Here is a 24,458-nt window from a genome sequence, read left to right on the forward strand (position 1 = left end):
GAAACGCTGGTTAATAGAGCAAACACCTGAAAAGTCTTACATCTGATCTGTTTTTTGACATGCTATATCGGCGGAAAAATATCTAATTCTATCCTTGGGAACTTAGAATTTCCATTCAGAATTGCGAGGCGGGCAATAATTCCATTGTGAAGTTTTATCTCCCGTACGCAGTTATCAGACTGTGCCTCTTATATAGGGCTTCTGATAAGTTCACCTGTATACACCCCAGCGTCAGTGGGTAGGGTCTGGCACATCCCACTCTGATGAGTCTAGTGTCAGACCTAAGACAAAACGCTGGTTAATAGAGCAAACACCTGAAAAGCCATACATCTGATCTGTTTTTTGAGTGGTATGTTCTGAGCTGTCATTGGAGAGATGGCATGGAATTACATCAGTAGACGAATAAGTTTGAGTGGTGTCTTTCAAAGTAGGAAAGATCACAATATGACGGTGAAGTTCAAATTCAAGAGGACAAATTGGGGCAAATATTCATTTATAAGAAGGGGAGTTAGGGATTGGAATAACTTACCAAGGGAGATGTTCAATAAATTTCCAATTTCTGTGCAATCATTTTAGAAAAGGCTAGGAAAACAACAGACAGGGAATCTGCCACCTGGGCGACTGCCATAAATGCAGATATTACACTCTCAAAACAAATTGTGAGATCAAACGCAATTATTATTGTGTTCGTCATAATAATATCTGAAACTCTAATGTGCTGTGCTGTGATTGATTGATTGATTGATTGATTGATTGATTGATTGATTGATCGATCGATCGATCGATCGATCGATCGATTGCTGTGCTGTGCTGTGCTGTGCTGTGCTGTGCTGTGCTGTGCTGTGCTGTGCTGTGCTGTGCTGTGCTGTGCTGTGCTGTGCTGTGCTGTGCTGTGCTGTGCTGTGCTGTGCTGTGCTGTGCTGTGCTGTGCTGTGCTGTGCTGTGCTGTGCTGTGCTGTGCTGTGCTGTGCTGTGCTGTGCTGTGCTGTGCTGTGCTGTGCTGTGCTGTGCTGTGCTGTGCTGTGCTGTGCTGTGCTGTGCTGTGCTGTGCTGTGCTGTGCTGTGCTGTGCTGTGCTGTGCTGTGCTGTGCTGTGCTGTGCTGTGCTGTGCTGTGCTGTGCTGTGCTGTGCTGTGCTGTGCTGTGCTGTGCTGTGCTGTGCTGTGCTGTGCTGTGCTGTGCTGTGCTGTGCTGTGCTGTGCTGTGCTGTGCTGTGCTGTGCTGTGCTGTGCTGTGCTGTGCTGTGCTGTGCTGTGCTGTGCTGTGCTGTGCTGTGCTGTGCTGTGCTGTGCTGTGCTGTGCTGTGCTGTGCTGTGCTGTGCTGTGCTGTGCTGTGCTGTGCTGTGCTGTGCTGTGCTGTGCTGTGCTGTGCTGTGCTGTGCTGTGCTGTGCTGTGCTGTGCTGTGCTGTGCTGTGCTGTGCTGTGCTGTGCTGTGCTGTGCTGTGCTGTGCTGTGCTGTGCTGTGCTGTGCTGTGCTGTGCTGTGCTGTGCTGTGCTGTGCTGTGCTGTGCTGTGCTGTGCTGTGCTGTGCTGTGCTGTGCTGTGCTGTGCTGTGCTGTGCTGTGCTGTGCTGTGCTGTGCTGTGCTGTGCTGTGCTGTGCTGTGCTGTGCTGTGCTGTGCTGTGCTGTGCTGTGCTGTGCTGTGCTGTGCTGTGCTGTGCTGTGCTGTGCTGTGCTGTGCTGTGCTGTGCTGTGCTGTGCTGTGCTGTGCTGTGCTGTGCTGTGCTGTGCTGTGCTGTGCTGTGCTGTGCTGTGCTGTGCTGTGCTGTGCTGTGCTGTGCTGTGCTGTGCTGTGCTGTGCTGTGCTGTGCTGTGCTGTGCTGTGCTGTGCTGTGCTGTGCTGTGCTGTGCTGTGCTGTGCTGTGCTGTGCTGTGCTGTGCTGTGCTGTGCTGTGCTGTGCTGTGCTGTGCTGTGCTGTGCTGTGCTGTGCTGTGCTGTGCTGTGCTGTGCTGTGCTGTGCTGTGCTGTGCTGTGCTGTGCTGTGCTGTGCTGTGCTGTGCTGTGCTGTGCTGTGCTGTGCTGTGCTGTGCTGTGCTGTGCTGTGCTGTGCTGTGCTGTGCTGTGCTGTGCTGTGCTGTGCTGTGCTGTGCTGTGCTGTGCTGTGCTGTGCTGTGCTGTGCTGTGCTGTGCTGTGCTGTGCTGTGCTGTGCTGTGCTGTGCTGTGCTGTGCTGTGCTGTGCTGTGCTGTGCTGTGCTGTGCTGTGCTGTGCTGTGCTGTGCTGTGCTGTGCTGTGCTGTGCTGTGCTGTGCTGTGCTGTGCTGTGCTGTGCTGTGCTGTGCTGTGCTGTGCTGTGCTGTGCTGTGCTGTGCTGTGCTGTGCTGTGCTGTGCTGTGCTGTGCTGTGCTGTGCTGTGCTGTGCTGTGCTGTGCTGTGCTGTGCTGTGCTGTGCTGTGCTGTGCTGTGCTGTGCTGTGCTGTGCTGTGCTGTGCTGTGCTGTGCTGTGCTGTGCTGTGCTGTGCTGTGCTGTGCTGTGCTGTGCTGTGCTGTGCTGTGCTGTGCTGTGCTGTGCTGTGCTGTGCTGTGCTGTGCTGTGCTGTGCTGTGCTGTGCTGTGCTGTGCTGTGCTGTGCTGTGCTGTGCTGTGCTGTGCTGTGCTGTGCTGTGCTGTGCTGTGCTGTGCTGTGCTGTGCTGTGCTGTGCTGTGCTGTGCTGTGCTGTGCTGTGCTGTGCTGTGCTGTGCTGTGCTGTGCTGTGCTGTGCTGTGCTGTGCTGTGCTGTGCTGTGCTGTGCTGTGCTGTGCTGTGCTGTGCTGTGCTGTGCTGTGCTGTGCTGTGCTGTGCTGTGCTGTGCTGTGCTGTGCTGTGCTGTGCTGTGCTGTGCTGTGCTGTGCTGTGCTGTGCTGTGCTGTGCTGTGCTGTGCTGTGCTGTGCTGTGCTGTGCTGTGCTGTGCTGTGCTGTGCTGTGCTGTGCTGTGCTGTGCTGTGCTGTGCTGTGCTGTGCTGTGCTGTGCTGTGCTGTGCTGTGCTGTGCTGTGCTGTGCTGTGCTGTGCTGTGCTGTGCTGTGCTGTGCTGTGCTGTGCTGTGCTGTGCTGTGCTGTGCTGTGCTGTGCTGTGCTGTGCTGTGCTGTGCTGTGCTGTGCTGTGCTGTGCTGTGCTGTGCTGTGCTGTGCTGTGCTGTGCTGTGCTGTGCTGTGCTGTGCTGTGCTGTGCTCCTATATCTCTTGTTATTATGGGTTTGGGCTTACAGGTATTTGTTCCACGTATACTGAGCACACAGTGTTTTATTGTAATTGTTATCTGTTAATGCCAGCTATGAATTCTTTTAAAAAGGGACAGATGTTCTAGCTCTTTTAATTTGAAAATGTTGAATGATATCTTGCATTTGGTTGCGGTGCATGAGAATTCAGGAGGGAAAGGAACCAGAATTATCATTTTGCAAATTTATTATTTTATAAATGAACTTTACCACATCTTTCCATATTTGATCCTGTAAACTGTCCATTTCTAAATTTAACAAAAGCTTGTTGTGCAAAACCATTTGTGGATACTGAAATATTCTTTTAAAATATAAATATTTCAAGTATTTCTTTTTTCACCTTTTGTAGGGCCAGATCTCTTCCATTCTTCCTGTAATAATTTGCTCAGATGAACTCGGTAATCACCATCCACTTCCACCACCACCTCAGTAAAATCCTGGACATGCCCCATATATTCCTTACAAACAATAAGTATATTTGAATTTCCATCTGTTTTCCAGTACGAGCTCGATCTGCCGATAGAGGTGAAAGTTGGAGCAGTAGGAAGAATATCTCTGAGTATCCCATGGAGCGGTTTGTACACTCAGTCGGTTGTGGCCAATGTGGAGGTGAGTATCATTATATTATTATTAACTTTATTGGCCACATTGGACCACTTGAGTCATTCCATGTACACTTTCTTTTTGAAGGTTATGGTTCTTGTGATCTGCCCAGTACTTTTTCATTTTGTCTGCAAAAGAAGGGTGTTCATTTTAGTTTTGTTCTCTACATCTGTTATCTCAAGTCCAACTGCTGAGTGGCTCAGACGGTTGAGGCGCTCGCCTTCTGGCCCCTACTTGGCAGGTTCGATCCTGGCTTAGTCTGGTGGTATTTGAACGTGCTCAGATACGTCAGCCTCATGTCAGTAGATTTACTGGCATCATCATCATTTTCCTGCTCCAGTTTCCTGGGAGTGGTGTACAAGCACTCACCACTTCTTCCAGTCAAAGATTAGTTTCTGTTCCTCTATGTCCTCCAACTTGGAATTCCTCTTGCTGACCTCCAATTTCACTGTTTCTATCCATCGATTCCTTTGCCCCCCCAACTGGCCTCTCCCCTTTCACTTCTTTGTCAAAGTAATTCCTTGCTGTTCTTGTTCTGTCCATCCTCGTAACATGTCCAAACTATTGTTGCCTGCGTCTTCCTAAAAACTCGGTAACAGGCATTTTGATGCCAACCTCCTTCCTATTTGCTTCATTTCTAATCTTGTCCTTCCTGGTCTTTTGGTTCATTGTTCTGATGAATTTCATTTCTGTTGTTATACAGGGTACATGTTTCGAGTCCATATTCATTCATTCATTCATTCATTCATTCATTCATTCATTCATTCCATTCATTCATTCATTCATTCATTCATTCATTCATTTAGCTTCTATAGACTGTACAATTACATATTTTGAAATATGCAAACAGTATAGGAGTTGTCAAGTGATTTCCTAATACTAACAATAATATATGCACAACAATGAACATTTTGAAAAAGAAGAAAAACAGAAACACCAAATACCTCAATGTTAGGACAGCACATCTTAATTTTTTAAAATAATATTAATAACCAATATTTACAAGACAAAATCAAAATATATTGTTGTGGTGTTAATAATATGAACATAGTCAATGTGACACTAACATATTTTTAAGGCTATATACTAGATTACAAGTTAATAAATAGTAGCATCATTACCAGCACTTTATCATGTAATCTTCTGTACTATAGAAGCAGTTACTCAGCAGGAGATTTTTTAAAGCTGTGGTAAATGAACTGACGGGACTAATATCTTTAATCTTATTTGGAAGCTTATTATACAGTCTGATTCCAGCAGAGTCTACATGTCTCAAGGCAGTGGTTTTACTCTTGTGCTCAATAAAAATATTATTTCTTGTTCACGCCTGGTAATTGTGATTGTCAAAATTCTTTCTGAAGTGATCAATATTTTTTTCACATGTAGAATGCATTGCATGATGTATATGCTTGGAACTGGGAGTATCCTTAGCCTCTTAAATAATGGTCTGCAATGATCTAACCTGTTACATCTCAATATAATTCTGATAGCTCGTTTCTGTATTCGAAAAATAACATCAAGATTTGATTTGTAGCAGCCCCAGAGACCAATAGCATAAGTGATGACTGAATGGAAATATCCAAAATATGCTATTCTAACATATTCTTCACTACAACTATTAGACAAAAGGCAAAACAAACAGAACTCAGAGACTTCCCTATTTTTTTAATATGACAATCCCATCTTAATTTTTCATCTATATGGACACCTAAAAATTTTGTGGTCAACGTATTTTCAATTGCATTTGCATTTAATATAAGGTTGTGTTTTTTTGCAGTTTTGTCATGGTAGTTAGATGCCTTGAATTCCATGTATTGGGTCTTTTTAAAGTTCAATGTTAATTTGTTTTTCCTGAACCATGATTCTAACCTAGACAGGACTGTATTTGCTGTAGTTTCTATAGACGTAGCGTCAGGATTATTAATAATTATGTTTGTATCATCAGCATACAGAACTGCTGTTTCTACTTGATTATTCTGTGGAAGATCATTCACATAGATCAAGAAAAGAACAGGCCCCAAAATACTACCCTGCGGAGTACCTAAGTCTATGCTTTTTACCTGAGAGTGATATGTCTCATTATGCCCTTTACTGTTACAATGTGTAATTTCAACAAACTGGGATCGTTTATCCAGGTATGATCTAAACCAGTTATTAACAATTCCTCTAATTCCAATCTGGTATAATTTGTGCAACAATATTTCATTATCAACAGTATCAAATGCCTTTGAAAGGTCAAGAAATAGTCCTATCACAGTTTCATCATTATCAGGAGCGTTTACAACCAACTGTGTAAAATGTGATAAAGCAGACAAAGTACTTCTGCCAGCTCTGAACCCGTGTTGTGCATTATTTAACAAGTTATATTTGATTAAAAATTTAGTACGCCGATATGTGAGAATTGGAATGAAGTAGGTGTAAAATATAGTCAGTTTTGCTTTCTGGGGTATTTTATCATCCCAGAGTAGATTAATCACTTGAAAATCACATTGAGAAGCTTTCTGAGTCCTATTAAGTGTTTCTTGGTTTACTGTGTTCTCTTTTGAAATGATACTTCTAAGGTATTTGAAGTTAGAAACAGCCATTTCAACAGTCCATATTCCTTAAACTTTCTATTCCAAAGATTTAGTTTCACCTGTACTTCTGCTTAATTTTCTCCCTAGATCAGAATAACATCTGCAGATATTAGAGTGTTAGGCTCTTGGCAATGTTTTTTGATGAACTTTATGATCCAGTCCATAACAGTGATGAACAGGAGTGGTGACAAGGCACTTCCCTGCTGGACTCCTCTTTTGGTTTCAAACCAATCTGATCTTCCATCCCCTAGTTGGCCACAGCTTAAGCACTTTTGATAAAGCATCTTTACATTATTGATCAAGAAGTTTGGCACACCTATACCTTCCAGGCTTTCCCAGATTATCTCTCTAGGCACACTGTTGTAGGCCTTCTCGATGTCCATAAAGACCATCACTAAGTTCTTGCCATATTTCAAATGCTTCTCTGTTAGCATTCTGACGGCAAATATCAGATCTGTAGTGCTTCTGTTCTTCCTGAACCCGTGTTGCTCCTCCTTCAATAACAGTTCAACTATCTTCCTGATTCTTCTTTCAGTTGTCTTCTTCTGAAGTTGAAGTGAGTGAGAAAGTAGAATGATACCCCTATAATTTCTGCATTTCTTCCTATCTCCCTTTTTATACAGAGGGATAATGAGACTTTTCATCCAGTCCTCTGGTATCCTCTTCTCTTTCCATATGACAGAGATTCATGCAGGACAAAACTCAGGCACCTTGGCGTCTCTGAAAACAAAACAAAAATTAGTGGGACGTAACTACAATGACATTATTATTATTATTATTATTATCATCATCATCATCATCATCATCATCATCATCATCATCATCTTGTTGATCGTGGACCCATTGTCCCTCTGCCTTCTATCCAAGATTTCTCATCACTAGGCTTTGTAAAATCATGTTTTGTGGCAGTTGCAAGATGTGAAAGACATATGAGATTCTTTTCTTCTTCATCACACTGGTGATTGGATCAATCTCTCAATAGACAGTTTCATTAGCACAATGCGAAAACGAAGACTGAAATTTTACCGACATCTCATCAGAATGAATGACAACCGCCTAACTAAAAGAATATTTAAATATAATTGGATTGAGAAGGACAATGAAATGGGTGGAGGAAGTTATGAAGAGCAGCAGAAGAACAGGCCCAAATTTGTAGTATCTGAGGAGCAGAGAAAAATAACGAGTGAATGAATGAAGAAGTTCTGGGAAGAGAAAAGAAGAAGACAGTTTCATTAGGAAGGATTCTTCAGACTGCTTCAGTCTGATATTTTTTATTTGTGCATGTTCTGATGATCTTTCTTTCAGTTTGAGGAGATGATCAGTTCTTCTTTCATTTTTAATTTGGAACAGGGTTTCACAAGTGTAACCAGGCCCTCAAAAGAACTGGATTCACCCCGTCCATGGTTTGGCAGAGAATGGAAGCACTCGAATGATCGATGTGATTGCGTACAAAGACAACAGTGAAGGATACAGCATATAATTAATCCAGCTGTCTGCTTCAAATCCTCTGCGAGTCAACCTAATGATGTTGATCACGAGAAGAAAGGAATATAACTATGAGCCCACAATTCCATTTTATAAGCAAGCATGTAACCTAAATGTTAGATCAAAGTGATAGCCTTGCTGATGAGGAGTAGGGGCACAATACGAAGGTTATGCTGAAAGTTTTTATCAGCACGTAAACCGTAATTCTGAGGACAATGGGATCATTTTCATTTGAAAGAGCGATGTTTTTCGACCTTGGAACATGCGCGCGCAACCCCTCCTAACGGTAGTTCCTCCACAGCGAGGGAAGAAAGCACAGGCAGTGCTGAGTCAGACACGGTGCAAGATGGATCTGCCGCGCCACGATTTTCGAGCAATGACTTTTTATGATTATAAAAAGAAATTAAGTGCCGAAGAATGCCATTCTTCTTTGTTGCACGTTTTTGGTGAGGCTGCCCTCTCTAGAGCCACAGTTGGAAATTGGTTTTGCAAGTTTTCAAGGGGTCGGCAGTCAATTGAAGATGAACCTCGTCCTGGTCGCCCAGCAACAACTGTGACTCAAGAAAACATTGATGCTGTGAGGGAAATTATCAAAGCAGATCCACATCTTACATTTTGTGACATTGAAGGGACCTTAAATATTGGGTCAAGAGCAGCGCAGACCATCGTTCATGATTATTTAGGCCTTACCAAGAGATGTTCCTGTTGGGTACCACATTCCCTGACAGAAAGCCAAAAGGAGGAGAGAGTGGACTGGTGTAATTTCATGCTAGAAAAATTCAATAAAGGGCAGTCCGAAGACACCTACAATATCGTCACAGGTGATGAAACATGGGTCTACCATTATGACCCTGAAACGAAGAGACAGTCTTCTGTGTGTGCTTTCCAGGGGAGGAACCACCCACAAAAGTTTGACGAAGTCGGAGCTCTGGAAAGAAGATGGTGGCAACTTTTTTTTTTTACAAAAATGGGGCATCTCACCTCTGTGACCTTGGACACACATCATACAGTCAGTGCTGAATGGTATGTAAATGACTGTCTTCCCAAAGTCCTCACCACTTGGAGGTCACAGCACCCAAAGTCCAAGTGTGGGCACCTTCTGCTGCATCACGACAATGCATTTGCACACAGGGCTGCCAGAACAATAGACTTTTTGGAAAGGGAAAAGTGCAAGTGTTACCTCATCCCCCCTATTCACCTGACCTGGCCCCATATGACTTCTTTCTGTCCCCTAAGACCAATGAAAAAATACGTAGGCAGAGGTTTCCATCAGATGAAGAGGCCATTGCAGTGTACTACAGTGCACTAAGTGACAAACCGAAAGAAGCTTGGACTGAAACATTTTCTGAGTGGTTTCAGAGAAAGGAAAAATGTATACGTGCTAATGGAGAGTATTTTGAAAAGTTTTAATTGTTATTTTGCAAATACTAATTTTTTCTCACACACTGCTAAAAATGTTCGGCATAGCCCTCGTACCTCAAATATTTGTTGAGTTCTGCAACACATTCCACATACAAACATCTTTGATTGGTGTCATTGCACTCTCTGTCTTAAAATTGTCAATAAGTATTTTAAGGAACCATCTTTGGTGATTTTCTTTAAAATTCGGTAGATATTTTTATTTATTTTTCCATTATACATTCTTAATTGGTACGAATTGAGGAAACTTTCTGCATGGAACCAGAAAGTGCTATTACATGTCCTTAGTGGATAAAAATTTTATGTTGATATTGAAATTTCCACAGTCTCTACCAGTTATACAATTAGGCGTATGTTATGTGACAAATTTGGACTGTATGTACTGCATAGTGTGTGCTGGAATCTTGAGTGCCCCAAGCACTTTTTTGAGTGATTTTTTAAAAATGGTACTCATTTCACATTAACTGGCCATTTATTAACATTTCTTATGGAATCAAAATATTCAGCCCAATGTGGACAAAGAGTATGCAACATTTAGGTTATTCTATGCCTGGAAAACAGTAGTGATGTGTGGTTGTAATTGATAACTACTTGCCCTCAGGATGTGTACATCATTGCTGGCCCCGTGGTGGACAGAGCGTACGACCCCGAGAGAGAGAAGAGACTGGTGCGTGCAGCCAAGAAGAAGAAACTAGAGGACCTCGAAGGGGAAAGTTTAATAGGGACAGGTTGGTATTACTATTGATCATTTTCAGATATTCTAAGTAAACTTTCAACATATTAGGTCATGTTTATTATATTATAGGATAGTATATACCAAAGAGATGTTTAAATAGGCTACAGAACAAAAATAACCAAGCGGACACCTGTGGGAACTGAATTCATAACCTTCCGATTTTGTGTTAGATGCTCTTGAACAACTTTTGATTCTGATCAAGAAAAAGTTCCACCTTATAATATACTTAAAAGTTTATTCTTTTAAATAATATTCGAGGAAATTTTTTTGTCCCTCTTGGGGACATCTTCAGCCTCACAATGTACGAAATTTAAAAAGTAAAGATACAAACATATATAACATATGAGATAAATTTCATGTCGATTTGTCTGTATTGAACTGTGCTTACATAGAAAATTAAAAGTTTTAGTTTAACTGTTCCACCTTTTCAATACAAAATGTTTGCAATGCTGTTTACATTACAAGTGAAACATTTATTTGGTACTAGTTTCGACCTAATAACACAAATTGCACAACATATCAAAAGGTCCATAAACAATGTACATATGCTGTAAAAATATTGTGGTTTGATGCTAAAAGTTAAAAGTTGAAGATGAAAAATAGTCACAATGCTGATAGAAGTTTTAAATTATGCATAAAATGCATTAAAATAAGGCACTTAACTGCCATTGAGTGATGATTCAAGTTGATTAATTTGGATACTGAAGATTCTTAAAACTTGCGTATCATTCGTTACAAAGTTCTGATAGCTATAAGTCATTCTATGGTAGCAGTGGCATTTAGAAATTAAGTTATGCACATGCAGTGAATAATGTAGAAACAAGTTACATTGATGCCGTTCAAAGAGCTTCTAGTTTGATGTCCTTAAAAACTAAAGGTGAAAGTTGCGCGTGAAAGTCAAATTATTTCTATGAAGTAGGTAGTGAAGATTCGCAGTTCAGTGCAAAAACAAGTGGACTGATAAATAATATTAATAAAAGCCAAATTAGTACAAGGGCTCTTGAAAAAGGGGCTAATCTTCCCTACTCATGTTTCCCTTCATATCAGTTATGCAATATGTCCAACACACCACAGCGCAAGGTGAGTCAGATATTATATTTTCATTATATTTTTATTATTTGATTATTTTTTCTATTCGATCAGCCCCCTGTTTGAACAGCCCTTGTATTAATTTGACTTATTATTATTATTATTATTATTATTATTATTATTATTATTATTATTATTATTATTATTATTATTATTATTATTATTATTATTATTATTATTATTATTATTATTATTATTATTATTATTATTATTATTATTATTATTATTATTATTATTATTATTATTATTATTATTATTATTATTATTATTATTATTATTATTATTATTATTATTATTATTATTATTATTATTATTATTATTATTATTATTATTATTATTATTATTATTATTATTATTATTATTATTATTATTATTATTATTATTATTATTATTATTATTATTATTATTATTGGTGGAGTTTAAATCCACTCATCTCCATAGCCAAATCCCATTATTACACTCAGTAGGGATTGATAAATGGTGTATCTTTTGAATCTGTTTCAGAAGATATTTTCTGCATTTATTTCTGTATCTTTGTTTACAGGTCCCACCGACTCAAAAACTTTCGTTGAAAACCTAATTACTACAATAATCAATAACCTCCAAGTATTCATTCGCAATGTACATATTCGTTACGAAGATGTGGTTACCAACCGAGACTGCCCGTTTGCCTGCGGTATGTGCATACAGAGCATATCGGTTGAGACTACCAACAGGTAAGTACTATTCAGCTTCATAACTTGGCTGCTTTCTAAAGAAAACAGTGATTAAGGTAAAAATAGATAATAAGAGTAAACGTTATATAATAAAAACATTTAGAACTGGAAAAATCTGAGTATAAAGGTGAAATTAAAGTGGTGATTGGTGGTGGTGATTATTGTTTTAAGAAGAACCATCCTCTATTAACACTAATAAAATAAAAAAAAAAAGGCAAAGTCATCTCTGTACAGCCCATGAAGGCTCTTGGAGGGGTGGAAGGTAAAAGCATCCATTATCCGTAACCTCGGCACTTGATGGGATAGAGTATTTAGCTCTACAACTGGCCACCTTTGTCCTCAGGAATTAACCTAGTACTCATTTTTTGTGTAGGCTGAGTGAACCTCGGCCATATGCACCTCCGGAAGTGGAAATCTTGTTTCTTAAATTTTATGACTTCCTGATGGGTATTCGAACCCACGTCCTTCAGGGTGAACCGAGCATGCCTTTACTGCCTCAGCCAAACAGCCCCTATTAACACTAATCAGAGAGAAAAAATGGAAGGGATTCGACACTTCAAAAAATGAAAGTATCAGCCAGAGGAAGACAAGGGCCAAGAAGAGCGTGAAAATGAAAGACTCCCTAGGCCTCGAGTGGTCTAATATCATCGGGGTCAGAAAAGAACAAGAGTTGACCAAGAGGGGTCGGATAGGATAGATGAAAGTGAGGAGGCTGGCACAAGTAAGTGGAAGCAATGCTGGGACTCAGCTAAGGGCCCCGTGGTCGCCAACCCAAGTTGAGAGCCCATGGGACCCCTTTTAGTCGGTTCTTATGACAGACAGGGGATACTGTGGGTGTTACTATTCGTTACATAGAGATTTTAAGAATTACATTGAATCATTCTGATTTCATTATTATCAATTTTAATACAAATAAGTCAAGGTAGGTGCAAGGTTATCTCCAAAGTACGAAAGGCAAGGGAGAGAGGAGACACTGTGCTATCCCTTCTGTGGTACCGTACAGCCGTACAGTCCGACTTAAAGGTAGTGATATAGTTTGAAATCTTCTAGGGGGGAAAATCTTTTTTTTTTTTTTTTTACGATTTGCTTTACATCACACAGATAGGTCTTACAGTCCTGCTGTTTACTGCAGATAATCCACCCATGCGTAATCGAGAGTCTATATATATGTGGAAAGTTATAAATATTTTTCAGCCAGTATTTTGGCTGTGCTTGAAACCATGAATAAATTCATGAAACTTTGTTCATTAAAACATTATTTAAATATTTAAATGGTTAATGCTACCTCATTTGCTAATCATTTATTCCAAATATTTATTATTGTTTCAGTAAGTGGAAACCTTCCCTCACCCCTCAGGGTGCGACCTCCATATATCAGCTCATCCGTATGGAGTCCTTCTCCATCTACTGGAATCCTACATGCAGTAAAAATGGACTGGTGTCGCATACTGTGGACCTGGAAACTTCCTTGTATCTTTGGCGTAATCAGATGAGGAAAGGCATGGAGACGTTTAGCATCAATAAGGAAGATTTTGATTTTAGTAAGTTCAACTAAAAATTATATTTTTTGTGTACTTTGTAGAATAATCTTGTTCATTTTACATCTGATTTATATGGGTGTGTAGGAGGTGATGGCACAAGCCGAATTGTTGGAACGTACATGATATGAAAAGCAAAAATGCCTCAGAATATTGTCTTTCTTCTCATACTTCATAATAGAACAGGGGATCTCCTCCTGTTGCTGATCTCAAACCTTAAAGCCTGCAGTACTCCAAAAGTGCTGCCAATCCATACAATCTTCCTTTTCACTCTCTTTTCTTCAAACGGCCTGATATGTTGTCTACATCTTATTTTGTTTTGCAGTTTTTTTAAATATTGTATTTGACTATGAGAAAAGAGAATAACTACAACCCTACTGAAAAATCCAAACTCCATGACACAAGAGCCTTTGTATAATAAGAAATAAATTGACAAGAGGGTGTACTGTTTCAGTACAATATATCAAGACTAGTTTCAGACACTTAGTGGCCATCTTCAGCCAAATAAAAATTAAACTGATCATGTGATAACTAAAACATATGTATATAAGATAATTTGCAGGAATAATTATAATATTAAAGTACATATAACAACAAAAATTATGGTTGTGATCTTCTTATCATAATAATGTTGTCTTTAAGTCGGGTTAGGACCTCAGGCAATGAAGTAAATCTTTAGAGTGAAATATACAGTACATGTAATGTCTGATGTCGAACAAACACTGACATGCTAGAGGAAGCAGGCAGGCCATGGAAACAAAAGAGCGGATAGGGAAGAAAACGTGCAAAACATAACAAGAGCCCTTGCTTGGTAACAATAATTTTAATAGTTATTTATCTGACAACATCATGTTGTATAACATCCCTTTAAATGTATTCATTGTTTCCTCATTTGTGCATTTTAACCTTTTATGATGTTAACTTCAAGTAGGCCTATATATTTTAAACATGTGCAATCGATATGGAACAGTGATGTACCACGGAGATGTAAAGGAATTATTTGCAAGACTTATATTGTGCCACTTTTGACATATAGATCAGAAACGTGGGTGATGAAGGATAGGGATAAAAGTAGACTACAGTGGAACCAAGATTCTCTGTTGTTGGAGGGACCACAGAAGAAAAACGTGCAACATGGGAAAACGGAATATCCAGGAACGAATGGAAACCATCAACAATTTGGTTAAACATCACAAAAACGAAATATGTATAATTATAATCTTATAAACGCTTCTAAACCAAACCAAACTACAGCCCCAATGGTCCTTCGCCTACCAAGTGACTGCTGCACAGCCCAAAGGCCTGCAGATTACGAGGTAACACATGATCAGTGTGACGAATCCTCTCGGCCATAATTCCTGGCTCTCTAGACCGGGGTCATCATCTCACCATTAGATAGCTCCTCAATTGAAGGTAATCACGTAGGCTGAGTGGACCTGGATCCAGGTAAAAATGCCTGACCTGGCCGGGAATCAAACCAGGGCCCTCCAGATGAGAGGCCGGCTTCAAACATCAATTACCAGTGCGCAAGTTAAAAATCTAAGATTATGTTGAAATCGAGAATATAGTTTTGAATGCAAGTATCGATTCTCAAAAGTTCTCGAATGCATTATATTCAATTCTGCCCATCACTAATCACAATCAAATTGGAAAGGGAAAAAATATCATCAGAACTTCAGAGATTATGGATATTCATGACCTTGAACTTAGCTGGAAAGAACGTTCACTGCACAAGTCAGTATTAGTGGTAAATTATACAGACTTTTAAAATGTAACATTGCACAAATAAAACGACTGCAGTTTTTGTGACATTTTAACAGACAAACATAAAATTTCCAGTCTTATATTAGGACCAAAACAGTAATAGGCAATCCCAAGACCTCCCATACCTTTATGTTGAAAAGGTGCAACATCTGTTCTGATTTTGATAACATAATCGTATATTATAATATTAAAATACTAGATTTGTGTTAAGAAGGATTAGTTTCGATTCCTGTCTGAAAGCCCAGTGACTAAACAGTGCCCTGAGGGAAGTGCTGAAAACCTGTTCGGCGATACAATCGAAAAATAAAAATAAACTACTAACCCTGGACATAATGTCAACATTTTACAAGTATGAACATTTGACGAAACTCGTTCCGTCTTCAAGTAGAGCCGTCAAAATGTGCTCTGTCTCCTTCCAATTGTTGTGATCACTCTCTGCTTTATGATTTCTGAGAATTCTCTCAACAAGACCACCCGAATGTGATGCTAAGATAGTCCCTTATGCAAGTTCACCGCCGATCGCTTTTCCAATACAATACTTGCTCTAATTATCGCAATGACAACAATAATGCCAAGATCCGTAGGTAGGCCGTACCTGTCCTTTCGTGAGATACAGTTTCTTGAAAAACTTTATCAAGGATTTAGCTTTCATGGGACTGAAATTTCTGGGTGGTTGATCCAGGAAATTGTTTCTTCAAGGAACGGATAATGCAGGAATTTTATAACATGATTTAATTAGAAGGCCCGGGAAAATGTGTAGTTTCCAGGAATGGATAATTGAGGTTCCACAGTACAAGCCATGGAAATGAAGTTTCAAAGGTGTCGAGTAGGTTTAACAAGAATGGTCAGAGTAAGAAATTAGAGAGTTCGGGAAATGGTAAATGAGGTACCCCTACAGGAAAAGATAGAAAATTCAAGGCTGCAGTGGTATGGATATGTTAAAAGAATGGGAGAAATGAGGATACCACGAAAGATGTTGGAGTTGAAGGAAAGGAGACCTAGACGAAGACCGAGGGACAGATGGCTGAAAGGTGTCAAGAAGAGCATCGAGGCAAGAGGAGGAAACGGGACGACAGTGAGAGAAGGGAACTGGTGGATGGAGAGGCTTATGTTCCAAGCAGAGCCAGTCTGTGGTTGGAAACTGCTGCAGATGATGAATTCAAAGGTTATGTGTAAATCTTAATTTTTTATTGTTATATCTTAAATTATTGTGAAGATTTAGTGGCTGATGATTGCTCAAACAAACTTAAACATCTACCAGTATCCATGTAAAATAGTCTAAATAGATTATGAAATATATAAAAGTATTGAATAGGTGGGCGATTAGATACTTCTTCTGATCGTTATAGTCAATACAGGACGTGAAAGTGAATTTCATTACTTGTAATTATATGTATTGTTTGATAGACCTACACACTTCTCTCACACAATCAATCCCGTTCAGCGTTGTTCAATTTTCGCATTGTTTGTTACATATGGTGTAACATGTCAGTTTGCAATGCTTGAGGGCCAATATGTCAGAAATTATGAATTCCTGGACCCTTGTTTATATAACCTTGTCTTCTTCTGTAAGTGTGAGAAATCTAACCCTGAAATTTTCGTGTGCAGTTTTGTTGCATCCTGTATGGTAGGTTTTATTGCTGAAAAATGTAATATTGCTACTGATACCCTTGGTTGATGATGTGGAGATGGAAATTTGCCTATTTTATTCCTGTGTTCAGAAATGTAGGCTTTTGAGATAAAAATCCTTTTCAGAGTCTTTTTAGCTATATTTTGTTGGTTTTATTTTGCCTATAAATGCCTATTTTCAGGGTTTTATGCCTATTTAAAGTATAATTGCATGTGTGATGCCTTTTGACTCTATTTTAAAGAAGCCGATTTTCTCCCAGTGCATTATATTGTAGATGGTGTGCTCAACAGAATTACTGTATCATCTTATTTCTCAATATCTATTTACCGCATGAACAAAAATAGGAATTCTCAGAAGTTACCAGAAATAGTGCTTGGGAAATTTCCATCAGGAGAAACCTAGAACAATTTGACCTCGAAGCCTTCAACCCCTCCAACCTCCTAAGACATATCCGAGAATCAATCAACGTCAAACTATGTTGCACAACCCATATCTCCCTGTTGTACGTATACACTTTATCTTCAGAACGTGTAGTGATTTATTGTGAAGAAGAAGGTGTGTGTCTGCGGCAATGCCCAAAGAAAAATCGTCGAAGTTCTACTGGCTGAAACAGTGCATCACAGGAATTGTGGAAGAAGTCGGGGGAAGTTTTGACCGAACCTCTGGAAAGGTAGCCGCTGTCAGCGAAAAGTTCATTAGGGTCCTGCAGCAGAATCCAGGATGGAAAGCAATGGAAAAAGTAGCCAAGGTGCTATGAGGTGAGGTGAGGTAGATGAAACAATTGAACTATAACCAGATGAAGTGGATTCTTTGAAGTTTTGTTCAATCACTTCATGTGATGTTGAGAGATCTTTCTCTCAGTACAAAAACATTCTGCATGTCAGGAGAACAAGATTGTTACTGGAAAATATTGAAAAATTGCTTGTTGTAAATTCCTTTTATAGTAATTGAGTGTGTTATTGAATTATAAGTAATTTTTTCGTGCATATTTCATTGCCTATTTCACATGTTAGTGCCTATTTACATATCTATTTTGGTTAATTTAAGAGCCTATATGCATGCCTATTTTAATTGTTTTTAGTGCCTATAATTCTCATCTCTAATGATAAGCTTACTTTATTTGATTGATTGTTTAACCAGTTGTAAAGCCCATCACAGCGAAAGTGAAGGTGATCATCAACAAGTCGAATGAAGCCCGAGTTCCAAAACTCCTGGTCGACTTCGTCCTGCAAGACGCTGCCACTCAGTTTTCTAGGCAGCAGTACCTCTCCATGTTAGACGTGGCAGAGTCCTTCCAGAGGATGAACATCAACAGGTAACTTCTCGTACACTGTTTTGTATTTAGATGTTATGCGAAGGAGTGCTTATTGTCGATGTCAAATAGGAACCTGTTCCCGTCATGGTCGCTTTTGTGAAGTAGAAATATCTTGGATTCATCATCATCTTCATTTCCCGTTTCCAGCTTCCCGGGTCGGGTTGTGAATCAAGGACCTCCATTGCTGCCTGTCTCTCCACCACTCTTCTCCTTTTTTAAGTACATCATCTGGTTTTCCTCCTCTCTTCTCTATGCACTCCCACACTGAATCTGTCCATCTCTTTCGGGGTGTTCCTTGTGGTCGCTTTCCTGTAAACTTCTCTGAAAAAGCTTTTTTTGGCATTCTCTCTTCTCCATTCTCATCATATGCCCATACCACTTTAGCTTTGTTGTTTCTATCCTGTCTTAAGTTTCAAAATTCCTTTTCCTTATCTCTTCATTTCTAATTCTATCCTTTCTGGTATTGCCCTCGATACCTCTTAGGAATGTCATGTCCTCTTGTTTTGTTGTAGTCCATGATCCAGCTATCCAGCTGCATAAGTTAGTATGGGTTCATAATAGGTTGAATATAATACTTTCTTACATTTCTTTGGGACATCTTGGTTCCACAAAATACCCCTTACACTCTGGTAGAAGTTGTTTGCTTGTTGTTTTCTTTTCCCAATTTCCTCAGTAATCTTTATCTTTCCTCTTCCTTCCTTCCTTCCTTCCTTCCTTCCTTTCCTTCCTTCTTTCCTTCCTTCCTTCCTTCTGTCCTTCCTCCCTTCTCGTTGTCATCACTATTGTTTTACTTTTCTCCATGCTTACTTTCATCCCAAATTTTTCTTTCTTGATTCCATACATCTACTCATTTTTGCACTTCCGTTTCATCCTCACCCCATATCACTATAATTTATCATCTGCAAACAACACGGCTTTTGTTGCCTGTCTTCCCAATCTCTGTTTAATGTTCTTATGAATTTCATCCATGACTATGATGGATAGTACACTTCCCTGTCAGAGACCAGTTTCAACTTTAAACCATTTTGTCTTCACACTACTAACACAAGTTTTGTACATAGCTTTTATCATTTGCTCTTCCACTTTGTTAACTTGTTTTTTCCTTAATGTGTCCCATACCAACTGTCTGGGCACACTGCCATAAGCTTTCTCAGTATCAATAAATGTCATCACTATGTCTTTTCCAAACTCCCATCTTTTCTCTATCATATGTCTTAATGTAAGATCAGGTCAAACATTGTTCTCTCTTTCCTAAAACCATATTGTTCTTCTTCCATTTCTCCTTCTAGCTTCCTCCTCAGTCTTCCTTCCAACACTCTCTCAAAGATCTTTGCTACATGGGCAATATCTTAGATTCAGTAGGTCAAATGGACTGTACTGCGATTGACCTGTCTAAAGCATTTGATAGAATTTCAGACCAGGATAAAATGTTTTTCTGAATTTAGTGTTGTGGTCTAATCATTCTTATTTTTAACTTGGCAGGAAGTTTCGTCAGCACCATCCAGGTGTGCCGGTCTTGAATGGAATATCTAAGTGGTGGAAATATGCCTACACATCAGTATTAGAGCAGAGAATACGACCGTTTTCATGGAAGTACATTAAGACGCACAGGTAATGGCATGACTCACTGAAGTTGATTAGTTGAAATTTTGAAGTACTGCGTCGTGTAAAACAGGGTGGAGTCCTTTCTTTCACAGACACTCGGATAACTGGTGTTCCATTTTTGATCAACATATCCCAGTGGTACCCTGTCCATAATAAATAAGATGTGTAGCCTAGTTGATTTTATACTCACCTTCTATGCCGAAGGTTTTAGGATTGAAATTTGTCCAGTTCAGTCTTCATCATAGTTCAATTCAGTCAGTTCTTACCTGTAACTTCTTTGCTTAGTTGAATCATACTGGCGAAAATTATTTATTCTGCCTTCCCCATAATTGGAGATTGTCTAAACTGACAAAGCTTACAAAAGAATTAAATTATTTTATAATCTGGTATTTGCAAAAATGGAGCATGTAGTAAAATTGTTTGGATTAATATACTGTGTGTAATGTTTAAATATTATAATTGCAATTCAGTCTTCTGAATTTTCCCTATATAGACCATGATTGTTAGGCTTTCCCCACTGGCTATATAAATGGTTTCTAAGGATACTTAAGGAACCTCTTAAGGGCCCCATACACGCGCAGACTTTTGGAATACTTACCTGCACAGACTTGCCTCTGGGAGGTAAGTCGGAAGTATGCAGTTGCCCACACACGCTCAGACTAAATGATTATTTACGGAGGAGGTTGAACACGACGCGCTCAGCTGTTTTCTTTTTAAGATTATGCACTTCGAATGGTTGAAAAATATATACCGGTACGGATTGAAATTAATTAGATAGTCGGTATAGAAGATGAGTTGTTATTTGGACATAATGTAGACTCTGTACAAAGAAGACGCGCAAAATATGATTTCAGTTTTCATATTTGTAGGTTACTACGTTTACATTTATTGCCGCAACTCTGAGATAGCGCTTTCGTCGCAAAGTCTCCAGCTGAATTCAAGCAGCGCCAGAATGTCAGAGACTTGCCTGCAGACTTTTTGTCGGCAGACTTATCGGCCATACACACAGAGACATGTCTGAAGAGACTGGTTTGCGCAGACTTACCTCCGACTAAGTCTGCGCGTGTATGGGGCCCTTTAGAGTGTATAGACACTGTCTCAGGACAAACATTTTATAAAAGCTGACAAACCTCAGGGGTATTTTCCTTCTTGCACCAATAATCAAATGTATTACTTCAATCTCGGGAGAAAAGGAAGAGGATTTCCAGGAACAGATAGATGCATGGGAAGGTGAGGGGGAACAATATGGAATGAAATTTAATGCCAAACAAGAGCAAGATCATGATCACAACTAGAAAGGAGAGACCTATGAGAGGGATTATGCTTGGAAGAAAACAGCTTAGGTAGGTAGAGATTTTCTAGTACCTGGGAAGTATCCTAGAGGAAAGTGGAAGACATTATAAGGAAGTAATCGAGTGTGGAAGACAAGCAGGAGTGTTCCTGAAAAGAGTTAGAAGCCTGGTTTGGAGCAAGGATGTCCCTCAGAGAAGCAAAAGAGTGATATGCAGGATGTACTGTGTACTGTGCCTATTCTGACGCAGGCAGCAGAAAGTTTGGTAATGTGGCAGAGCCGTGACTAGGATACAGGCAAATGAAATGAAATTTCTGAGAAGCAGGATAGGAGTGACAAGAATGTATAAGATGATAAATGGGAAGGTTAGAAATATAGTAAAAGAAGAGCCACTACAGAACAGGATAGATGCATCTAGACTGAGATGGTAATGACACATGAAGAGAATGATAGAGGAAAGGTTACCGAGGAGGATGCATGAAATGGGGATAACAGGAAAATGATCGAGAGGAAGAAAAAGAGACAGGTGAATAAAAGGAGTGGAAAAGTGCGTACAGACAAGAGGAGTTGGAGAGGCTTATGTTCCAAGCAGACCTGGCCAATAGCTGGTGATGATAATGATTACTTCAATAAAGTTTGTTTATCTTTATAGTAAGGAATGGTTGATCTGTAGTAAGTGGCACGCATCTCCTTACGTACATCTGTGGGCTGGCGTTAGTGTGTTTCCATTCTGATGGTAGAATCAGTAATGAAACCCTCCTGGATAGCGATCATACCAATTCACCTAAAGACCCGTGCTCTGCCAGACCGTGAATCCCCTTTCTATCTGATAGTTTCTGTCACGCAGTGCTGATGCTATTGCTGATCTTATCCTGTGGTGACGGGTGTTTCTTAGTAGTTCTCCATAAGGACAGGCTCCCAGAATGTGTGCTGGGGTTTCTTTCTCACTCCGGCAATGCCAGCAGTGGGTTCCATTCTGAGACCTGCCAAGAAGGGCACGCACAGGGGAAATGTTGGCAGTCATCTTAATAGCATCCTTCCATTTGCTATTTGTCAGGCTGTTAGGTCTTGAGAGCTGCTTATTACTCGGAGTGTATTCTTTATAGAATTCTGTATATTTAGTTACAGACTTTGGAGTAACCTTCTTGTTTCAGGAAACTAAACTGTTGATGTTTGTGTTACAGAGAAAACTATCGCAAGTACAGAGAGACATACAGGATGATGCTCTTGAATCCTAATGATACAGAACTGAAGCTTGACTTACAACTGTTGGAAGATAAATTATCAATAACAGATATTGTTATCGCCAGGGAGCATGCCAAAATTGAGGTATGTATAGACTATGTATGTAGAGCCTCCGTGGCTCAGCCGGCAGCGTGTTGGCCTCTCACTGCTAGGTTGTGTGGTTCAAATCCCGGTCACTCCATGTGAGATTTGTGCTGGACAAAGCGGAGGCAGGACAGGTTTTTCTCCGGGTACTCAGGTTTTCCCTGTCATCTTTCATTCCAGCAACACTCTCCATTAACATTTCATTTCATCTGTCATTCATTAATCATTGCCCCAGAGGAGTGCAACAGACTTCGTCAGCCGGTACAATTCCTATCCTTTCTGCTAGATGGGGGTTTCATTCATTCCTTTCCTGACCAGTCAAATGACTGGAAACAGGCTGTAGATTTTAATTTACTGTGTATGTATTATTACAGAGCGGAGTGGCTACGGAGCCAAGTTCTATATTTGAGAGGATTATGTTCGAACCCCACTATCAGGTGTTCTGAGAATGGTTGTTTTTGTTTTCTATTTTCACTTCCAGGCAAATACTGGAACAGTTCCTATTCTACCTCTTTACACAATTTAATTCACCGTCATTCATTTCATCTTCATTAGCTCCCATAAAATCATGCCATATAATTTCATCTCACGCCATCCCTGACCCAATATCAAGTAACAGGCTCTAATGAGTATATATATATATATATATGCAAGAAGTGGGAATTCACACTTTCAGACAATTAACCCCTCAAGCGTTAAATTCCAGGCTGCACCCACAGTGTACTTTATTTCTTGCCTACTCGCAATGCTGAGTGCGTTATCGTATTAATTTCACTACAATTTCCAAACAGGGAAATCAAAAAACGTATGATAATATGTTGCAAAAATTTTAAACATATGCTAACTGATTATCCCTGGACAGCTGCACGTCAGGAATATGACTTTATGTAGTAGTCACCCCATGCGTTCGCATTCCTCAGCGTACCATCATGAATTACTTTATCAGCGTCACTATCTTCACTGGAGTTATAGCAAACTCATTCTCTATATTACTCTCAAACTCTGAATTACTTTCTCTGCCATTATTAACAAGTAAATTAGCTAATTTTGTATCACCAACTATGCCAGGACCTGCTATGGTTACGTGTGCAGAGTTTTAAAAAATGACTGCAAAGTTATGCGACGTCCCTTGCAAATAATAGATAGCTCGAAGTATAGCCAAAAGTTACCACTTCCTGCCGTCTTACAATAAAGCAAATAACTATTACAAAATCCAGATAGCAGGCGTTTCAAATGTCATAGCGCACCGTTGAGCCGCACATGCTAGGGAGGTTAAAGAAGGCTCATTATCATGAGAACTGCAGGAGGAGAAAACCAGCCATATGGTTGATACACATTGGATGAATGGACTTAACACCTCTATACAGGATCTAATATGTCGAAAGTTTATTTTGAGTACAGTGTAGTCGTGATAATGAGATATCCATCAAGTGATATTGCTTCTGTGTATGCTCACTTAAAGTGTCAGGAACTTTAGGTTCTTTCTGACAGAGTCCTTTATTTAATGCCTTGTAGGTCAGTTGTGTAGGTGACAGTGCCAGTCATTTGCTGTATGGAAAAGAATGTATATACTGTCTATCAGTCACCACTGACCTGCATTTAGAGCAGTCGCCCAAGTGGCAAATTTGAAGCTCCCCAAATTTCAAGGTTTTGTTCCCGTATTTTTATAATTCCTTTCTCTTCTTATATTAAGTCTGTATAAATCTTAAACATTAATTACTAATCAAATCTGTTTGTTGACATCTCCAGCTTCAACACGAGGAGCCCGACCGGATCATCGTCCATGAGAATGACCCCGATTGGTGGGGTGTGTGGAGTCAGGAGCGTAGCGTAGAACTCGTAGTGATGGAGGAGAAGGGCAGAGGCCTCTGGGCTCAGCTGGCCTCTCCAGAGAAGAAGAAACTTTGTGATACCATCGGTTATGTTGAAGGAGCCCTTCGACCAGACAAACCTAAATTATATACAGGTAAAAAAATCCATTCAAATCTATTGTACCAACAAAAGCATGATATTAGCGCTAACTCAGGGTAAGAGTTGGGTTAGCTTCTCAGGATGTATGCAGTACAGTAATAGGAATTTCGAACCCCACTGTCGGCAGCCCTGAAGATGGTTTTCCATTGTTTCCCCATTTTCACACCAGGCAAATGCTGGGACTGTAACTTAAC

At 39.9% G+C, this 24,458-nt stretch overlaps 1 protein-coding gene across 1 annotated transcript in view; it reads left to right on the forward strand.

The window, feature by feature from the left end:
• The window catches only part of LOC136884959 (intermembrane lipid transfer protein VPS13A), a 263,969-nt gene that overhangs the window by 13,222 nt on the left and 226,289 nt on the right, over positions 1–24,458 (forward strand). Inside the window, exons 2-9 of the mRNA XM_068230153.1 lie at positions 3,699–3,806; positions 9,882–10,008; positions 11,650–11,821; positions 13,151–13,362; positions 17,894–18,068; positions 19,551–19,679; positions 22,149–22,293; positions 24,043–24,259. Of these exons, the coding sequence (XP_068086254.1) occupies positions 3,699–3,806; positions 9,882–10,008; positions 11,650–11,821; positions 13,151–13,362; positions 17,894–18,068; positions 19,551–19,679; positions 22,149–22,293; positions 24,043–24,259 (1,285 nt within the window). The remainder of the gene's footprint in view (positions 1–3,698; positions 3,807–9,881; positions 10,009–11,649; positions 11,822–13,150; positions 13,363–17,893; positions 18,069–19,550; positions 19,680–22,148; positions 22,294–24,042; positions 24,260–24,458) is intronic.

This window comes from Anabrus simplex, chromosome 13 (assembly GCF_040414725.1).
Source record: "Anabrus simplex isolate iqAnaSimp1 chromosome 13, ASM4041472v1, whole genome shotgun sequence".
Lineage (NCBI taxonomy): Eukaryota > Metazoa > Arthropoda > Insecta > Orthoptera > Tettigoniidae > Anabrus > Anabrus simplex.